The sequence below is a fragment of the Aythya marila genome (assembly GCF_965140915.1).
Source record: "Aythya marila genome assembly, chromosome: 6".
In the NCBI taxonomy this organism is placed as follows: Eukaryota; Metazoa; Chordata; class Aves; order Anseriformes; family Anatidae; genus Aythya; species Aythya marila.
This window is the reverse complement of record NC_139047.1, coordinates 37910697-37928356: the sequence shown is the minus strand read 5'-3', so window position 1 is coordinate 37928356 and position 17660 is coordinate 37910697. Positions and strand designations below refer to the sequence as shown.

Genomic DNA, 17660 nt, shown 5'->3' with positions numbered 1-17660 from the left:
TTTAGGGCTCTTTTTCCTGCCTAGGTCTCAGGGAAGTGCCTGTCTGTTCGGGAATAATTTGGTCATCGTTTCCATGAAAGTGCACCATGTGAGAGAGTCCTTAGATACCAAGGACCCGCATATAGCTAATTAAAACACCCATGCAATGAGCTGGGGAACTCAAAGTTAAGGAAAAGCCCCTTCCACCATGGTAAACCTGCACATAACTCAAACTCCTGCCATCTCCACCAGCTTCGAGGGAAGACTTCCACGCTCAGCACGAGGACACGTGCCCGATCCAAAGGTGCAGGCTTCCAACACACAGCATTAAAGCAAACCCAAGCTACAGCTGCTTTCTCTCACCATTTTTATCCTGTTTTCTGCTGCAGAGCACTACACCCTCGTGTGTCCCGCTGGCTCCCTCCCGGTGGGAGCAGAGGACGGCCCCGGGTGGCTCCCGGCAGCTCTCCCAGCTCTGCGTGTGCCAGGGCTCCTGCTTCCCACTGGGATTTTGGTGCTTTGGAGGAGGAGGTGTTTGCATTACAAACATTGCTCTAATGGCAGGAAGGGACTTTGAAGGGGGGGGAAATTTCCTGCCAACTTTGCATTTCTCCACGGGGACCTGGAACTTGCAGCCTCCGCAGAGGAAGGAACAAGGATGGGAACAAGGGAGCTGCAGTTGGGTCCTCTGCCCATGCAAGGGCAAAAATATTCGTCTGGGTGTGACAGAGCGGGTGGCCCTGGCGCCCCAAATGTTTCTTTTCTGGCATTTCAAACAAGGGCAACGAAGCTGGTTTTGAGCTGCACGTGTGGAGAGAATAAATCACTTTGGGCCTCCAGTTTTTGTCTTCTTCTCAAAAAAATCTGGGAAAATTAGTAATCCATAATGCTAAAGAGACCTTTGCTGCTTAAGAAAAAATTGTAGCAGTCTGGTTTGGCCTTCCCCAGCTCTTCTTCCCCTCTCGCAGGCTCCCAGGCTGTAAGCACACCCCGGGGAGCCCTCGGCACGGCCACGCCGTGCGCGTCCCACCGGGCTTCGAGCACGGGAGCAGGCACCAAGACCTGCAGGTCCCTCGGTCAAGAAAGCAGAAAATCCCAGGAGGGGCAGCTGATTGCTCTGAAAACACGCTCAGCTAAATCAGCAAGGGCCTGACAGAGCGCACGGTGACCGTCAGCTGCTCCCCACAGAGTGGAAGTGGAAATGGCAGAGCCCTTGCTGAATCGCTGCGGCACGAGAAGGAAGCAGTGCCAGAGCACAGCCCAATTCCTGAATGCTTTTAAAGCCCATTTATGGATTACGATACGTCTGTCTGGACTGCTGTCTCACTACGAACTCTGCAGATTCTGGACACAAAAATAAGTTTCCGAGTTCAATCCACATAAAAAACTGAAGTATTAGGCTCGGAAGAAAGGGAATTTCTAATGGCCTGGGACGCTGCGAAGTCATTATGAATATTTATCTGGGAGGAGGGTCTAGCTCTCACATGAAAGCAATGCTCTGTTCAGAATAAAAAATAAAAAGAGCAGCAATAAATTCCCCGAAGATTCATCCCCGTTTTTATCCTTCTACCCCCATTTCGGTGCTTGCCTCCCAAATCCCTGTGCCTCTTTTTAAAAAAAAAAATCTCAGTTGCCAAGGAAACAGCTCCGAGCGGGGAATTGGCAAGGCCTAGCACTGCTAAAAAGAGCTCCAGGAAGTCGAGTAAAGTTACAGCGTGCAAACGGAGAGCCTCAGCCACGCAGAGGGGAGCACAGAAAGCCAGGAAGGCTTCGTGGCAGGGCACCCAGTCCTGGCTGTGCACGAGGAGCTGCTCGCTGCGATGGGGATGTGTTGTCTGCAGGCATACGAGGGCATCGTCCTGCCAGGGTTACTCTGTGCTTATCTCCTAGCCCTGCTGCTGCAATGTAATGGGTACAGGGCACACCAGCTGCAGGGCCCTGGGGGTGGCAGCGGCTGACCCCTGAGGACAGGCTGGCGAGCCAGCAGTGTGGCGCTGCCAGGCAGGCACCAAAATCGAGGAAACCACGTGTGAGAGCTGGCAGGAGCCCCTCGCCCGCCCGAAAGAGATGGCAGGATCTAACTGGGGGAGGTGCTGCACACAGAAATGAAACCGAGAGCGCTCAAAGATGCAACGGGTGGGGAAAGAGGACAGGGAGAAAGCAGGTGCCTCGAGGGGACAGCCCCTGTGCCACCTCAGTGCCACCAGACTACAGATGAGATTGCAGATGAGACTGCACAGCACCTGACCTGCAGTTAACTTAGTCTGGGAGACATCTCCCCAGATCGTGTTGTTTAATAAAAGGGAATCCAGGCCGAGCACGTTCCCATTTTTCATGCTGGCATGGCAGGGACGAGTCTAGTTCCTGAATTTTACATTACCCTGTTGTGATTGTCGGACCCGTCCCTTTTCACCCCAGAAGGAGGCCCCCTTCCTCCCGTCTCCCTGTACATGGGCTGCCCAGCAAGGACAGGAGAGGAGCTTCTGCAGAGGAGAACCTGGGGCCTGGGCCTCCCTCCATGCCTCAGGCACGCTGCCTGCCCAGCACGGGGCAGGAACTATGACACATTCAGTCCTGCACACCCTCCTGTGGAGACCCTACTTGGTTCTCAGGAGAAGATTCCATTTCTGTTGACCAATGTTTATTAATTAATCAAAAACTAATCAAAAAACAAGTCTTAAAACTTCCCACCCACTTTTACCTTTCCCTGTTCCTAATACACACCATCCCCACTACAGAACAAACACATCAAAGGTGCTGATCCTGTCCCACAGCTCCTGCCCAAGGGCCCTGGTCTGATGGGGGAGCACGTGGCAGACACACAGTGTGCTAGGTGACACTGCTGAGCCCATCCGGGATATGAGAGCAGGTAACCCAACGCTCCAGCAATATTTCTACTTAAAAGGTTCAACAACACGGATGATGATTAAGGCTCGGTGTCTTAGGCATGAAACTAATAATGCTTTTTGCAGCACGATAACGAAAACTACTGCCTTGTGTCATGGTAAAACGTATTTCAGCCTCTTCTAGAAAACCCCACTCTGCAGAAGCACACTATGCTTTGAAGTCATAATGCGAGAAGCACACATCTTGGAGGCTGCCATCTCCCACCGAAGCTTACCAAGACATGTGGTTCTCGGATTATAGGGCATGGGAGCAGCTCCCATGCGCGGCACAGCCCGTGCTGCGTGCGCCCTCACTCCTGGCACTTACGAGGTTTTCCGGCTCGAAGCCTCATCAGCAGAGCGCAAAGTGAAGCCGCTCCAGAGGCAGGAGGGTGAAAAGCAGCTCTGGCGGCGTTTGAACTGAAGTTGCTCAGGCAGAGAAACCAATCTGATGGTACACGAAGAGGGGGGAGGGCAGAGGAGGGAAGGATGCAGAAGGGAGAATCGGGGAAGAACATTTGAAGGAGGGAGGGAAGCGGTGGACGTGGGGAAGGAGACATTGAAATGGAAAATAAAAGACGAGAGGGGGATATGGAAAAAAAAAAAAAGGAAAAAGGATGGAAGGAAATAAAGAGAAAGAAAATTAAGAGACATGTAATGTATACCTGACTTAGGTATTTCTGGAATAACTGATCACAAGCATGCCTCCCAAAGACAGAGAGCAGGATCAGACGTCCTCCAAACACAAGACCCTGCCTTCTCTGTTGAAGTAGGTAGAAATCGAAGCACACACCACAAGCACTGAAATCACCTTTGCAGCATCAGAAAAAAAAAAAACCTAGTCAAGTGCTTTTGCTGCACTCCACAGCCTGTATCTCTTTGCCAGAGCTGTGTGTCTGCCTCCTCCTCCCCACTTTCTCCCCGATGTCTTTGATACATTCCAGATCTCGCACCCGCCACCACTCAGGCTGTAGGAGGATGGCAGCCACTGAACAGGAACTAAAAAGCCAATGTGAGCATTGAGTGACAAACCAGAACTGAACCTCAACTGGAAGACACAGAAAAAATCTGCAGGTCCTCACTGCTTCCAGCCCTGTAGGACTCCTTTATGCTCACAGCAAAGCTCTACAAAAGCCCCAAAGATCAAAACGTGCACAGAGTCAATCCCCCTCAGCACTCCGAGCTGTGCCCCTGAGTAACTGTATTGCCAGCCTGAAGATGCTCTCAGCATGCCTTGTAATAGTGAAGGATCGTAGGAATGCAAGGTCCTGTAACGGAGCTGACTGACATTCAGTCTTGGGAAGGGATCCTGCCTTTTCCACAAACTAAAAAAAAAAAACAAATGGTATTTGGAAAGAGAGACTTCATAGTAAAGCCCGGGGCGGTGCTCAAATTAACATCAGGTTTGAAGCATGGAAGTGGCCTTTAAAACATAAATCTTGTTCGTAGCAGCATGGACGGGCTGTGCTGCGAGAAGAGACCTTTTTGGATGAGACACCAGATCAGAGCTCCAGCCTGGCTGGGCCCATGGAAATCCTGAGGTACTCTTTGGAGAAGAGTAATTGCTTCCTCTGTGCAAGTCACACTGTACCTGACGGAAACATATCACGCACCCTTAGATCATTCTGCCATTGGAAAGGGAGGCAGCCTTATTCATTTCATTTCCTCAGTCGCCGTGCGATGCTGCCCCGTGTTACTGGCTTAGCACTTCTTTCCACCTCAAAACCGACAGCACAGCGACACGTGAAGATGAAAAACAGTCTAATTGGAAAACCATGCTGACTCTTCCCACTCGGGCACTCGCTGCTTGCAGGTCACCTGCTGCCTGCTTCGGGGCCTTACCGTAAAGTGGAGTGCCTGCCCGAGCGGGAGATGCTGTTGCCAACTGGCGAGGGTAAATTGCTGCCTCTGTGCAGGTCCTCAATAGATCGGCTCCAAGGTTTGGACTTGTCCATGGAGTTTTCCACGTTGTTCTCCAAACTCTCAAAGTCAAAGCTGCAAGGAAATAGAAATTCCAAAGCTGGGTTAGACAGCAAAGATGCACACAGCGCTTCCCTTCCTGTTAAACATCTGCAGACTTAGCAGGTCCCAGAAGATTACAACAAGAAAGGAAGAAAGCACCGCAAACTAATTTCCCTTCAGCTGCAATTCAGAGCAAGCTTCAGTACATACTGCTGCAAATCTGGACCTCGACAAAGGGAGAAGCTAACCACACGAGCGCTCGGTTTCAGAGGGATCAAACAGCTACGTATTATTCTACTCCCATGTCAAATAAATACAACATCAGCCACTTTGCAGATGAACAGCAATGCCTTGAAGGAAAGAAGGCGAATACTTCAAGCTGTCTCCATTTTATTGCAATGAATCAATATGCTGCGCGAGTACTAATTCAGTTTCCTCCATCAGTATGTGACTGAGCATTTACACTGCCTTGCTGGCCCTTGCTGATCTGCTCGCATATGCAAGACATTACCATAATCATTATAGATTTTCTCTGATTTCTGATTCACTGCCCATCGTACTGCTCTTTCAAGCAAAAATTGCTTGTTCCCCTTGCAGTTTTTGAGGTTATTACTCATGTTCACCACGTTGGAGAGGGAAAAAAACCAGCAGGCTAACTTGCGTACATTTGTATAATTTGTATAATTTTAGGAACAAAGTCTTTATACAAGGACATCTTTTTGCTGCGCACAGTTTTTTCCAGTGTTAGTAACATTTTCAAACATATAATTTTGTTTCATTGATTCAACTGCAACTCCACCAAAAGTCCTTTTTCTGTGCAATGGCAATATATACGTCTGATGGCATCTTTTTTAAAAATAAAACATCAGCTCCACTCGGCTTGAGCTCCCAGCTACAATGGCATCTGTAACCCACCACTTAGTTTCATACAATTTTACACAAAAATCTAATGCTACAATACAGTGAATGGAAAGCCTGTGGGCACACAAAACAAAGGTGCCTTTGCCTGCCAGGAGCTGTGTGAGTAGTGGTTACTGTGGGGATGGGGCTTTGAACAAGGCAGGCAGTATTGCAATCCTTGGGGTTGGGCACTAATCACAAACCTATTTCTAAGGAAGTCTGCATCTTTCCATAGATTCCTTTAATCGCTTTTGCACTGTACCCTATGAAAGTCAGAGGCCACCAAGGCTAAAAAACACCAGTAAAGCCTTAAAGATAAATAATCACAAAGGTTAAAGTGTTTTTTTTTCCTCTATAGGATGCTATAATTCAATAGTTTAGGACTAGCGTTACCATTTTCTCTGCTCCTGCTCTGCAGCAGGCACACGGTACTGGGCCAAGCTCTGGCACCGAGCTTGGCAGCCCTGCTACAGGAGAAGCCGAGCATCTCATCGAGCATCTCATTGAGCATCTCATCGAGCATCCCATCAGCATTTCCCTCTCCTGGGGGTTTTGCTTAGCCCCGCAAGCCCAGCGAGTAGGAGGCAAGTCTTACTTACGTGACCGCGTACTGTGCGAACGACAAGTACTCCACCAGAACGTCCAGGCCTTTGTTTTCCTCATTCAAGAACTCCCTGACCCATCTGTTGGAAAAATCACGAGACGTCAGAGCATTTCACTGGTTTTGTGCAGTTACCGGAATTCTTTTCACAGACACTGAAGACACAGCCACTGCAGGAAAGATGGGACTGCCGAGTTAAACCTCTTCTTTCTCACTGAGGAAAAGAGGACTTTGAAAAAACAGAAGTCTTTTAGTTAGAGGACTTTACAAATGTACTGAAACGAGCCTTTTTGCAGTGCTTGGACAAGAAAAGCACTGCACTTCAAAACCATAAAACCCCCTCTCCAATGCACACCCAGCAGCTAGACGTTTGGCCCAATAAATACCAAGGGCCATGGATGTCCTGCAGAGCTCAGCTGCCCAACTCCTCCTCCGTGCTCCATGGTTCCCAAGCAGGGACCACGTCTGTCCTCTGGTTTGTCCTCCAGCACTTCTCGTGTTTATTTTCCACACCCTGGCCTCTGGCAGTCTTTCAGGTGCATACGGACAGCACACACGTGGAAGAGTAATAGCAGCAAGGCCCGGCTCTGACAGCCCAGGTGCACGTTTCGCAGTCATTTTTGCCTTCTCCTTTTTGAAAAGCGCTGACCTCTTGCCGTGAATTTCAGTCTGACAATTACGCAAAGCCTTTCTGGTCGACACACTGAGGCTTCCTGTGCCGAGGCCTCGAGCAGACAGATGAAACGGGCAGAAATGCGCACTGAGACGGCCTGCTCAATAAAAACCTGGAGCCCTGGCCGTGCTTTTACTTGTGCTATTCGAGAAGAATTTTCTGCTTTGTGAAAGCAAAATGCTGGCAACGTTACTTACAGCCAGGCTTCGTGAACTGTATCATGTTCAGCTATAAACCAGCATGTTTTAATATACATATTTTTATAGCTGCAGTGCTTGTACTATTCTAGACCCAATTATTCTCACTTTTGCCCTGACTTACTTCGGGTGAGCAGCAATCTCTTGACGGCCTTCACAGAGACGTGGATTAACCCTATCATGAAAGGATTAAGGCTGAATTTTCTCCTGAGACGCCCAGCTACCCCTTACCTGAGCCCTTCAGGATTTAACAACCAATATAAGTGGTACCATTGCCTAGCAGGCAGAGATGTTTTCCGAAAGACAGCCATCAGTAGGTGCAAATCTAGTAAGGCCGGAGGTCACCAAAAATCCTCACCCAATGTGATTTGTTCTCAAAGAAATTTCCAGTTCTCGGAGTACTTGAGTAGACTCTTGGACTCGTCTTCTGAATTTCTGTAATGGAGTGAGAAGGCAAGAACAGCACTTAGACTTCTGTGATGCTATTAAAAACGCCAGCATCTCCTACAGCACAGATTGAGCACATAAAACATTCAGGCAAGCTGAGAACCTCCCCTAAATCCCGAGGAACGCAACAACAACAGGCAGGCAGTCAACAAAAACAAACAGAAAAATAACTTCTGTTCCCGTGTATATTTTGAGCTTCCAGGATTAAGAAAATGAAAAGCCTGTAGATAAATACACATTTCTTTACAATACAAGCTTTGTTTTAGCAACAACCTCTCCACTGAGATCTACGGTGTTTGGGCGTCACTCCCAGACATATGTTTTAATCTCACTTTTGTGACCTCACACCCACACCAAAACGCTGCCGTAATTTCTGTCTAATTACCAAATCTGTGGGTGCGAGGCGGTAATGAGCTACACATGTGCCACTATCTGCAGGTTTTAGTACTTTGTGCATGCAAAATTGTATCTGCAAAGTTAGAAGCTGGGAAGAGGCCATGAAATGGCAGAAGCGAAATGCTGGGCAGTAGGAAGAAGATGATGTTTTGTGTCATCCCTGTGCAGGAGGAGAAAGGACTGCCTGGCAAAACCTCCCCGTGATGCAGCAAGAGCCCCACGGCACCCCAGGGCTCGGAGCAGGCTCTGGCAATGGCAGGAGACCTGAAAGTGCACACCCAAATCGAGTCAGGCAGAGCTGGATGGGTCTGGGAAGGTTTGTCAGCATCCAGGACACAGCGAGGCCGCTGCAGGAGAGGGACCTTGTTCTCTGTGCTCTGCCACGAGCCCGCAGCAACATCTGGGGCTGCCCGGCCCCTGGGGAGCACCGCGAGCTGGGTCACTGCTGGGGGGACCAGGGCAAGCAGAGGATCACCACACTTTTCATTTTCCTGTTTCAAAGTTCAGCTGGGATGAGAAGCCCATCACAGTCCCAGCTCCCAGCCCAAGCACGTGTCTCACAGCAGCGCTGGGAGCCACCAGCCCCTGGCCACACGGGGATTTAGCAGCAAAAAGCCTGACCCAGCCCCAATCACGGGCACAGCTCCGGTAACCCCAGCCCTGCCCACAGCATCCAGCATCCGTCCAGGAGCCCGTTTGTAAACCTTTCCGACACGCAGCCCAGGCTGCTGGTGATGCAGAATAATGCGACAAAAGAGAGGAACTCAATGGGGCTATTTTTAGGCTCCTTCGGTTTTGTCATTTGTCATGGGGCTCCTATAGTAGTATTAGGGTAAGAAAGGCTTCAATGTGTGCCCAGGGACTAACCGCAGAGCGAAGCCAAACACACTCAACGAATTTCAAAACCCTGCAGGGGAAAAACACAAAGACCCCCGTTCAGCTTTTTTTTTTTTTTTTTTTTAATAAATAAATAAATAAAACAAACAACAAAAACCTACAATCAGCTACGGGCAAATTTTAAAGGTTTCCTCCTAAATGGCTTCCTATTCCTCGCCGCGGCCCCCGACAAGAGCAGCCCTGTCAGGAGGCATTAGGGCAGAGAGGGCTCGGCGCTGTGTCTGCAGGAGCCCCCCGAGCTGGCCCTGGCTCGCAGCATTTGTCAGGATCTGTGTTTTACTGCGGGGCACCCAGCTCGGCTAATTGCAGGGCAGCACAAAGCAGCGACTGTGGAGGACAAGAGGAGCAGTCAATGGCAGGAACTGCTGCGTGCTGGGTTTTTTGGGGCTATTGGAACTATCGGCACAGGATATGAGCTGATGTCCACAGTGCTTAAATACCAAAGGTTGAGTGACCGTCCTCTGAAGAGGATGTAAATTTATACTTCTAAGACCCCTGGCAGCTATTTCTAAGCCCACAAGAGCAGTGAAGAACTGTCAGCACCAGGCACAGGTCCCTGCTGGTGCAGAAGCCTCGCTCGGGGATGTGCACGTTCCTGTGATGCTGTGCCCAGCCCTACACATCTTGCTCCTCCAGAGGGCTGGTTGCTTCCCAGAGGGCTGCTTTCCCCAGCCTGGGACCTGCTGAGCACCAGGCAGAACTGCCACACTCTGCAGAAAGCCTCTCGTGTGCACAGCCACCCCACCACCTCCAGCAAACACCAACAGTACAAGGAGGGTCCCTTTGCACCTACACAGCAGCTCTCCCGTGATCAGGCGTCCACCCCAACAAAGGCATCTGTGAAAGGCCAGGTGGAGTGCCCGAGTCTTTTGTGAGTCATTAGCAGACAATTCAGGATGAATATTAGGCAGAAGTACGCGGGAGGCTCTCTGATGGGACCGCAAGCAAGAGGTGCCCGCGTGCCAGCTGAACCCAATCCCTCCAGGTGAATGCCGAGAACAGCTCAGAGCTGCAGTTTACCTGCCACCAGCACTGCCCATGAGGAAAGGCAGACCTAGAGCGTAGCTCAGCGACAATTTGTCAGACTATTTATTGAAGCTAAAGTTATTAAAACAATTTGTTTCATGTGTCAGATCGTCCCTTTCTTTGCAACATCTGTTCCTCTTTCTCAGCTGCACAAACCGCAGCGCCCTTCCAATTTCTCTTTGTTTGTCTCTGCGTTTTGTTACATCTCCAAGACTTTTCCCAGCTACCCTCACAGAGCCTCCACACAAAGGCAGGAAGGAACTGGGACCCCAGGACCATCCTCGTGGAGGAACAAGGACGAGAGGATGAGAGGAAACAGGACGCTCCTCACCTTCCTGGTCACTGCCGGGTCCAGATAGCCCTTCAGCTTCTGGATGTACGTGTGCGGGGGGTTCTTCACTTGAAATCTTTCCTGCAAAGGATGTAAGAACAAACATCAGCCATTTGGTAACATTTCTGTATTTACTTCTTATACGCATGAAATGCATGCACACACATACATATTTAAACAGGACGTATGTATAATCTGAATTTGTATGTGCATGCCCTATATTCATAAATACTTAACCTACGCATATACAATGTGCATGCAAATACCAGATATTTACATGCGCCTTGATTTTCTGAAATTTGATATTTATATAGGAGGCGTAAAAACCTGTCCTGCATATTCGATGGTTTTGGTTACACGTATAAACAAACACATCTGCAAACAAAGGGCTTCTGGCAGCCAGAGCACTGCGAGAAAAGAGAGGGGCTGGAGAGCGAATGTGTGTCCATGTCGGACTGAGAGCCGTCACCACAAGAGCTGAGGCACCTTTCTGTCGTTTGGAACGAGCCCAAAAACACACCGCGTGGTCCATTCACAGAAGAAGTTTTATTTTGTTATTTGGATTTTGGAAAAATAAATGCAAGAGCAGTACGTTAGCAGTAGACAAGTGGTATTTTGATAGGTACTGTTTAACTCTACTTGTGCCTGCGCCATGATGAGTGGGTACAATCGAGCACGTGTACCTCCTGCAGGCACAAGAACTGCTCAACTGCAGTTGATTTTATTCCCTCCACCTTCCCACAACACACCCATCAGATTCTCTAATCTTCTGCACCCCAGAGCAGAGAGGGGATCGCAGCTGGGCCAGGCTGGCACGCCGCGTGCTGTCACCCGCACTCCTCTCCAGGGCATACCGAGCGCTTTGAAAACTTCTCATAATACTGAAAACCTTCAAAACATCTGTATTTTGAGTCCTTCTTGGTCTTTGCTTGCTTTTGCACGGCCAGGCTGACATTTATTCTGCAAAGCTGCTGTGAAGCACAAGTCAGGCTGCAAGCAGCGCGCTGCGTCCAGACCTGCTAAGAGCATTACCCCAAGCCCTGATACTATTTGTATCCTGGAAGAATTTTAAACTATTCTGCCCTCTCCCTTGAGGAAAGATCTCATAACAATTTCCTCCTGATGTTACAGCTTCGCATTTTATAACTGACATTTGAAACCCCCACTTATTCGGTCAGGATGCAATTTTGACTACATTATCTGGAAGTTATTTCATAACGAAGAGCGCGCTGCTGCCCAGTGACCAGAACGTACTGTCTCAACACCAAAACTTGTTCCTGTTATTATCTTGCTGCTTGCTGTAAAAAAAAGTAATATATCATGGTCGGAAAGAAAAAATGGACCGATAAATCTACCCAGTGGTCCCCCAGCCCCGGGCTACAGCTCTGAAAGACAGAAGCAGACATTTCTCTCCTCTTTTTTAACAATTTTTCTTCCGTGCACCTTCACACAGATGTACGGGGCAAACTGCGAGTCCTGGGATTTGGCATTTCCTTTATATATCGAAGCAGCTCTGCAAAGAGCTCTTGGCGGGCAGCTCCCTGGCCAAAGGGAAGCCCAGGACCCCTGTCACCCCCGTGCCACCCTGTGCCGTGTCCCCCACCTCGCACCGCTCAGCGCCCTTCGTGCCCCCCTGCACTTAGAAAACAGACACGATGGAGGGGAAGGGGGAAAGCAGGAACACCCGCAGACGTTGGCAGATGTACACAGAAGAAATTAAAAGTCCATCAAGTGAATCATGTCAGAGATTAAGCTGTCACTACTCAGTACCTGAACTGCTAGCTTAATTCACGCACTCGGTGCAGAGCAGTTGGGGCAGCTTCGCGTTTACGCTTACAGCCCTCATGGGACAGCGTCAACCGTGGCTTTACAGTGGGCAGGAATACAAGTTATTTAGAAGTAATTCCATCCATTAACTCATTTTAAAAGTTCTTTGCTCTGGCAGATGGACAAAAACAGCACTTTGCTGGAAATGAGAGCGTGGCCCATGGCAGGGCAGGAGCGTTACCAGAGGGATCCGAACCTCGGAGACCAGCACCACTTCTCTTTCCCCCACCACGGTTTTGTATTAGCTCTGGAGATACCAAGTCCAAGATTAGCTCTGGAGATACCAAGTCCAGACGCCACTGTTTGCACCTGCCAGGGAAGGAGTGAAACATTCTGGTAGTTAAAAAATTGTGTAAGGGCAGATTTGGCCCTTGAAGTGCTTTTTCTGCCTTGGAAGGCCACGAGGGACCAGCCTTCAGTGTCGCCCTGTGCCACTCACTCACCAGGTCCCAGGCAGGACAGCTCAAATCCTTTCCTTCTGGTGTTCCCGAGAGCATCTACTTCATCGGCGAGGCAAACACACGCCCTGGCTACCACCGAGGCACTGCTGTCCGTGCCTAATTCATTTTCCGTAAGGACCATAAATAAGGAGCTAAAACCTGTTGCTTTTTGCTGTCTTCTCCTCCTCTCCTCTTCTGGCAGTCCGTAATTGCTCATCGGCCAAATCTGCTTTCCAAATAAAAATGCATACGGGCAGCAGCTTCACGCTACCTGAACCGGGAGGTGAGGGATTTTTACCACACACATTAAAAGTTTAAAATCTAAATTCATCTTTCCAAATTTCACTGAGCACACAGCACGAGCCAGTGGGTGACACCAGGGCTGGGACATTACCAGGTCCCTGCGTGGTCACCAGACACAACAAAGTTATCAAAACCCAATAAAATGCCTCTTTTATCTGCACTGCGTGACTCGGGAGCACCAACCCTACCTACAGCCCCGAAACGAGAAAGGCACGGACCCACAATAACCCGACCCCGCCTCCGTCAGCCACCTAGCATGTAAATCCATCCTGCAAGAATAAAGGGCCCTTTCTTCCCCCAAAACTCGCTGAGGAGGCAGGGGAACCGCAGCCTACGAGCTGCAAAGTGCGAGCGCTGCCAGACGCCGCGATGAGCTCGCCCCAGCGCGTCCCCTCGGAGCAATAAAGGAGGGGAATTCGGGGAACGGCTTCAGCTGGGGCAGCACAACGCTGCTCCTGTGCTTCCTTCACCAGCAGCCTCCAGCATTAGCACTTTCTTTTCCTGATGGATAAAAAAAAATAAAAAATAAAAAATAAAAAGGGGGGGTGGAGGGCTTGATGGCAGCAGCCAAAAGGAACTGCTGGATTTCTGCGCTTCCCCTTCGATGCGATGCGAAGGAGAACTCGATACATCCCTTGCTCACCCAGATCTGGGAAACGTATTTATCCCGAAACCAGGAAGCTGTGGCTTTTCCAGAGGTCTTCTCCTTCCAAACCCATTCGGGACGTTTTCTGCATTAGCGAGTTACGCTGCGATGACCGCCCTGCCCTCGCTAGCTCGTGTCATTCGTAGCATTCATATCCCCCAGGTGAGCAGGCAGGGTGCCATATTTTACCCACTTTGGGCTCTTTAAACAAAAACCCAAGCGGGGCGAGAGATTCACTGGTACACAAAACAAGGGTTTCCTACGCCCCCGGTGAAGGCATTTGGGGTGTCACTCGCACCGTGTCCATCTCAGCTCCCTCCATTCCCTCCCCACACACCCCCAGCTCCTCCAAGGAGGCCCCGGTCTCTGCCCCGCCATGGTTTGCCATTAGAGGGCAATGAAGAACTTCCTACGATGCTCCCAGCCTCGCCCTCAGCATCCCTGTCCCCTCCAACACTTCACCACACGCTGCGGGACCGAAACGCCCAGGGTACCACCAGGCAGAGCTCTGTGAAGGCAGCAAACCAAGGGGTGGCTCATCACCTCCAGGCTTGTCATCCTTGCTCGGATCCATCCCAGCACTGCTCCTCTCCCCACAGGACCTGCCAACGGGGCCTCAAGGCTGGAGAACCAGCAGGGAATTAATTGTCCTTCCCTAACGACCCCCAGCTCGGCCCCTCCGGGGATGCTGCAGGCAGGAGGGCGAGGGCTGGAGCTCTCCAACGAGGCTCCTGGGGGTTTTCTCTCCAGGTCTCACTCCTTGCCAGCCCACGACCACCAAGTGAGCTTCTGCCACCTCCCCGTGCGCCCTCCCCGAGCTTTTACCCATCCTGCTTAGATTTTTATCTCCCCCTGGGACCGAGGTCGCCTCCCTGCCTACCCCACCTCGCTGACACACTGTCAGGATCGTGCAGACGTGTGAGCGGCAGTAGGAATACTGGTTTCGTTCTCCTCCTCCTCACATTTATGCCTTGGTCAAGCCAGAGAGGCAGGGCAGCAAGCTCCAGGAAAGCCACAGCAAAGCGTAAATGACTCCCAAGTTTTATAGACAAAGGAACAGAAAATACCACCCGGGATGAGTCCCCACAACCAGCCCGGCAACCCTTGCAGTGACTCACCAGAAAGGGCAGAAACCGAACCAAAGCAGATTTGAAATAATAATAATAATTATTATTATTATTATTACTATTAAGCATGAGACCAGTAGCTCCCCTGGTTTTTATTCTCACTTTTTTTTAAAGTAAGAGTTACTTTTCTGGGCCGAATTCTCTCCTTTAGCAGTCTCAAAATGTTTCAGAGTCGAGCACCCAGGGCCTGCCTTGCAGAGCACTGAGCAACTACCCCTTCACAGCAACTTTGGGTTCTTTTCCCTTCCCGACAAGCTGAACGGCAGCACAGGAAGGTGAGAGAGAAGCCTGCAAGCTGTTATATTCACTGACAGCCTCTGTGCTCCAGCAACCAAAATAAAGGTGTGATGGTCGATACCGACAGAAAACAGCTGAAATTTTTGTCCACATCTCAGCCTGCGCGTTGCATACAGAACCCATTCCTGGAAGTGTTTTTGGCTGAGTACTGTGATTCCACGGGCAGGTATCAGTATTTCACACACCATATGCTGCGTTGGTGCTCCTGCAGCCACCTGCTTCATGCTGCTCCCACTCAGAGCGGCTGCCAAAAATCCAACAGGGACCCCTCACGGAGACGCAGCCCCTCGCTGCCCCGGCACGGTGGGACCCCAGGGAGCACGGCACATGGCACACACATGGCACACGTCACCCCCGTCCCCTGGGGACCTTCCAGTCCCAGCGAGGCTCCTGCCTCGTGCTGCATCCCCTCCTCGGAGCAGCGGGGAGCGGATCCCCGTGCCCCTGGGGAGCACTGCGGGTTGCAAGCTGCACAGTGCCTGCACGCTGCAAACTCCCTCTGCTGCATTCCCACCCACCCGCCCCTCCTGTCCTGCTGCAGAGCTCGGTGAATCAGCAGCAGCTGCGTTGAGGAGGGTGGGTGTGCACACCAGGGCTGTGATCTCAGCGCCGCTGCCTGCCCCTGCCCCTGCCCCTGCCCCTGCCCCTGCCCCTGCCCAGCCCGCACGTCCCCGCGCTGGATGGGCACGCTCCAAGCACGCAGCCAGGGAGAAGCAAATCGCTCGCAGCAGATTAAGCAATTTGTTCGGCGTCTGGCTGAAGCGAAACTTTAAAATAGCTCGCTGCTTTAGGTTTTCTGCAGAGAAAACTCGTGGAAAAAGCGAGCAATTCTTCACTCAGCTTTCCTGCGGGGTAATTGGATCTCATCAGAGGCTCCGCCGCTGAACTGGATGAAAGGGAAATGTCTCACGGATCTATTTGTTATGATGTTCCTGACCTCACAGCATGACTGCACCTTCTGCCAAACTCTCATCCTGGTACCTCTGTGTTTACTTTCCAAGGAAACATCCCCCTCCGTCGGTCCGGGATCAATTATTTTCATTAGCCATTACTTCTGGAGTTTATGGCAGGACCCGATCTTGCTGTTGGCTCACAGCTGCACACCCTCCCTTCTGCATGCTCCCCTTTCTCTAAATAACACAGCTTCTGTTCCTTGCCGTGGCAGAGCCAACCTGTTCACTGTTGCACAGCACTGCCAGCTCTGCACCCCACGGACACCAAGGACGCCTCAGCACATGGTGCTGCTTAATCCGAGGGTGCTGTGCAGGCTGTGCAGGTGAAGGGAAGTTCACCATCACCACTGAGGTTTTGGTGAAGGTGACAGCGACCGCCAGCTGTGACAATGGCTCGTGATGTGGAAAGCCAGAGGCTCACTGGGTCCAGACCATTCCTCAGCATTGCACAGGTCGAGACAGAGCCATCTCCGAGCACTCACCAGGAGGGGACGGAGGGTTGGTCTGCTCGAGCTTTTGCCTTGCAAAGTAAGCAACGTTCATAGCACAAGGCTTCCGTGAGCTGTTCCCAACAATGAAGCGTGAGGCCAAACAAATGAGTGCTTGAAACCATTCAAATCCTCTGCGACCTCCCCTTTTAAGCCCTGGGAGCGCGCTGCCCAAACACCAGTGCATGCTTTCAACAGGGTGGCTGCTAAAAGCCCTCGTGGCCGCCCTTACCTGGTCGCAGATGAGCTCCCACTTCTTCTCGTTGTCGTACTGCCGCAGCAGCCGGGCTTTGTCGGGCGGCAAGTTCATCGCATTCTGCAGGGAGAGAAAGAAACCAACGTGAGGGACCACAGCGGGCTCGGGATCAGGAGGAGTCAGTCACGGGCAAACCAAGACAACATGGCTGCGGTCGCTCTAATTGTTTTATGGGAATCCCCGTTGACAGAGTTACTCAGAAACATTCCCTCTCAACACCGACTTTGGCCCCAAAAGCAGCAGTGAGTCACACGGCAGGGCCAGCGGCGCCTCTGCTGCTGTGGGGACACGCTGGGAAGCAGGAGGGCACGGCCGTGCCGTTTGGAGAGCTCTGCACACACGGAGCCTGGAGAGCCTCCCTATCAGCCGAGGGCAGCGCAGGAAGGCCAAGTGCCTGAAGACGAGGGCCACGAAGCACCTCTCCGTCTGCAGCTCACATTCTCCTCGGCGCGCTCGTCTGGCCACGGAGTCACCCGAATTAACCCCCAGGACGCAAGCAGTGGGTTGCAGAGCCCGGCTCCCTGCTGGGAGCAGAGCGGGGTGCCAGGCCCTGCAGCACTGAGCTCTGCGCTCCCCTGGTTTGTTTGGGAAAGGTGATGGGAACCCACAGCACCACGGGCACAGAACGAGGCCAGAACCACAGGCTGCTCCAGAAACACTCCCGCAGCGAAGCAGTGCTCAATAAACCCACGGTTAGGTACCAAGACCCTGCTGTATCAGGACGCACCTTCACAGCCCGTGCAGGAGGCTCACAGCTTTGCCAAACCCGGCCTGTCCTGGGGGTCCTTGGGAACACCCACGCGGCCACGAGTGGCACAGGGGACGTCCCGGGCACGGGACAGAGCGGTGACCGAGGAATTTCAACCCGCATGTCGAGTGGTCATGCAGCAGGGATCGGTATTTCTGAAGCACTTTATCAGAAATGCACTGGGCTGAGTTTTGTCTCCATGCCCACGTCCCCCTTGGCCAGGGACAGCCGCAGACAGCCCCAGCAGGATGACGGCCACCTCCCTGCAGGGCCGTGCTGCG

The 17660-nt window shown here is 51.4% G+C and overlaps 1 protein-coding gene across 4 annotated transcripts in view; it reads right to left on the bottom strand.

Moving 5' to 3' along the window:
* FMNL2 (formin like 2) overlaps positions 1-17660 on the bottom strand; it is a gene marked incomplete at its 3' end in the record, with an annotated part of 104486 nt that overhangs the window by 43020 nt on the left and 43806 nt on the right. For all 4 annotated transcript variants that reach the window (XM_082762934.1, XM_082762935.1, XM_082762933.1 and 1 more), the window contains exons 2-6: positions 16608-16691; positions 10295-10375; positions 7556-7632; positions 6326-6409; positions 4707-4859 (exon numbers count right to left, since the gene is read on the bottom strand). In XM_082762934.1, coding sequence (XP_082619060.1) covers positions 4707-4859; positions 6326-6409; positions 7556-7632; positions 10295-10375; positions 16608-16691 — 479 coding nt within the window. The remainder of the gene's footprint in view (positions 1-4706; positions 4860-6325; positions 6410-7555; positions 7633-10294; positions 10376-16607; positions 16692-17660) is intronic.